General features: G+C 32.8%; 1 protein-coding gene across 1 annotated transcript; it reads right to left on the bottom strand.

Annotated features, from left to right (window-relative positions):
- On the bottom strand, positions 274 to 1,284 carry LOC107621756 (LOB domain-containing protein 21). Its single transcript, XM_016323761.2, has one exon. The coding sequence runs from the start codon at positions 1,171 to 1,173 to the stop codon at positions 610 to 612; it is 564 nt and encodes a 187-aa protein (XP_016179247.1). The 5' UTR covers positions 1,174 to 1,284; the 3' UTR covers positions 274 to 609.

Raw genomic sequence — 1,620 nt, 5'->3', positions numbered from 1 at the left:
TTTCCTTTTATTTTCTTTTTCTCATTATGCGATGAACCATAAATTATAAAATATATATAATTAAAATAATAATTAAGATTAATTTTATGATTGAAACCAACGGTTAAAATTGTTAAAATACCTAATTCTATTCTACAATATTTTCTGTAGCATGATATAATAATCTGGAGTGGTAGAAAAGATAATATTTGAGATAAGAAGCTAAGTCAGAACAAGAGATTGAGGATCAGAATTCCATGATCAAATAATGACAACTGATCATATTACTATTACAAAAATGAAATTTATTAGAGAAAGACCAAGGTACCCCTATAATTATCAGAAGTTCCGATCCTAGGTTCAAATTAATTAATAATACAGGAACCATGAAATTCAACAAAAATACATGACTCAAATAAATAATATATAAAAAGAAAAACATGTTTAATCTGTTTGAGACTAATAATAAGATGAGAGAGTATCCAAGTTCCGAATTCAAGACGATGATTTCATGACTCCCTAGTTTTTATTGGCATATACAAAACTAAAATAGCTGCTTTTGATTGATTTCGAGTTATTACATTCAAAGGGGCACCCACAAATTAAACATTAAAAAAGAAACATAAAACATTAAAATATGTATGGAATTTGAGTGAAATCATCAACCGCTTGATCATGTCGGCTCAAGAATTGAGATGAAGAAGAAGAGCTATGGCAGAAGCTATCACTGAAATCACTGCAAGGAAAAGGGGGCAAGCTAACATGGGAATAAGAAGAAGAACCATGCATGATTTGGTCGCTACTAGTAGTAGCGACCAAAGCAGAATCAGAGGCAGATGTAGTAGAAGCTACAACACGAGCCAGACGATCCTTAGCAATCGCCAGATCATGTTGTAGCTCTACCATCTTCCTCTGAAGGAGCGCTATGGCGCCAATGCATCCATAAACCGGGTCGCGGAGCCTGGCTTCGGCCTCATATGCGAGAGAATTCACCGTGTCCTCTCTTTGCTCTTCAGGGACCTCAATGAGGATCTTGCTCACATTGCTTGCCCCGAACACCTTGTGAACTTTTGCGAATTTCTTGCACTCATCGGAGCGAAAATACGGCGCGAAGATGCAGTTGGGGATGCATCTTCTCTTGAGTAATTTGCAGGCTGCACAAGAAGAACTTGAACGAGGCTCATATCCCTTCATGGCTTGCCTTTTCTTTCTTTGTTTTCCACTTTGGCTTACACAAACAAAACCACTTTCCCTATTTTGTTTTCTAAGTTCTATCCTCTATATCCTTTGAGGCTAAAATTAAGTTTATGGTCCTTTATGTAGGTCTTTTCCTCTCTTAGTAATAACTATATTTTAAAATTTGGATATATTATATTATATTATTATACTTATTTCTTTAATTTTTAAAATGGGGTAAAAGTCAATACCATCTTTTTTTCATTTATTTAAGTGATGATGACATTCTTTTGGTGGAATCTTTTATTGGTAACAATCTTGTTTGATAATTTAATTAAAAGAAATCTATCACTTAAAAAGAATTAAGCTAAATTGAATAAAACTTCAGATGAGACGAGTGAAATTTACTCTGAAATTTTCAATTAGATCATTTTTATTTTTTTGTTAAAAAATATAAAATATTTT

Source organism: Arachis ipaensis, chromosome B10 (genome assembly GCF_000816755.2).
Source record: "Arachis ipaensis cultivar K30076 chromosome B10, Araip1.1, whole genome shotgun sequence".
In the NCBI taxonomy this organism is placed as follows: Eukaryota; Viridiplantae; Streptophyta; class Magnoliopsida; order Fabales; family Fabaceae; genus Arachis; species Arachis ipaensis.
The sequence above is the reverse complement of the archived record's forward strand: the minus strand, read 5'-3'. Positions and strand labels throughout refer to the sequence as shown.

Coding starts and splice junctions, on each gene's coding strand:
- LOC107621756 (XM_016323761.2), bottom strand. CDS start 1,173: ATGAAGGGATATGAGCCTCGTTCAAGTTCTTCTTGTGCAGCCTGCAAA.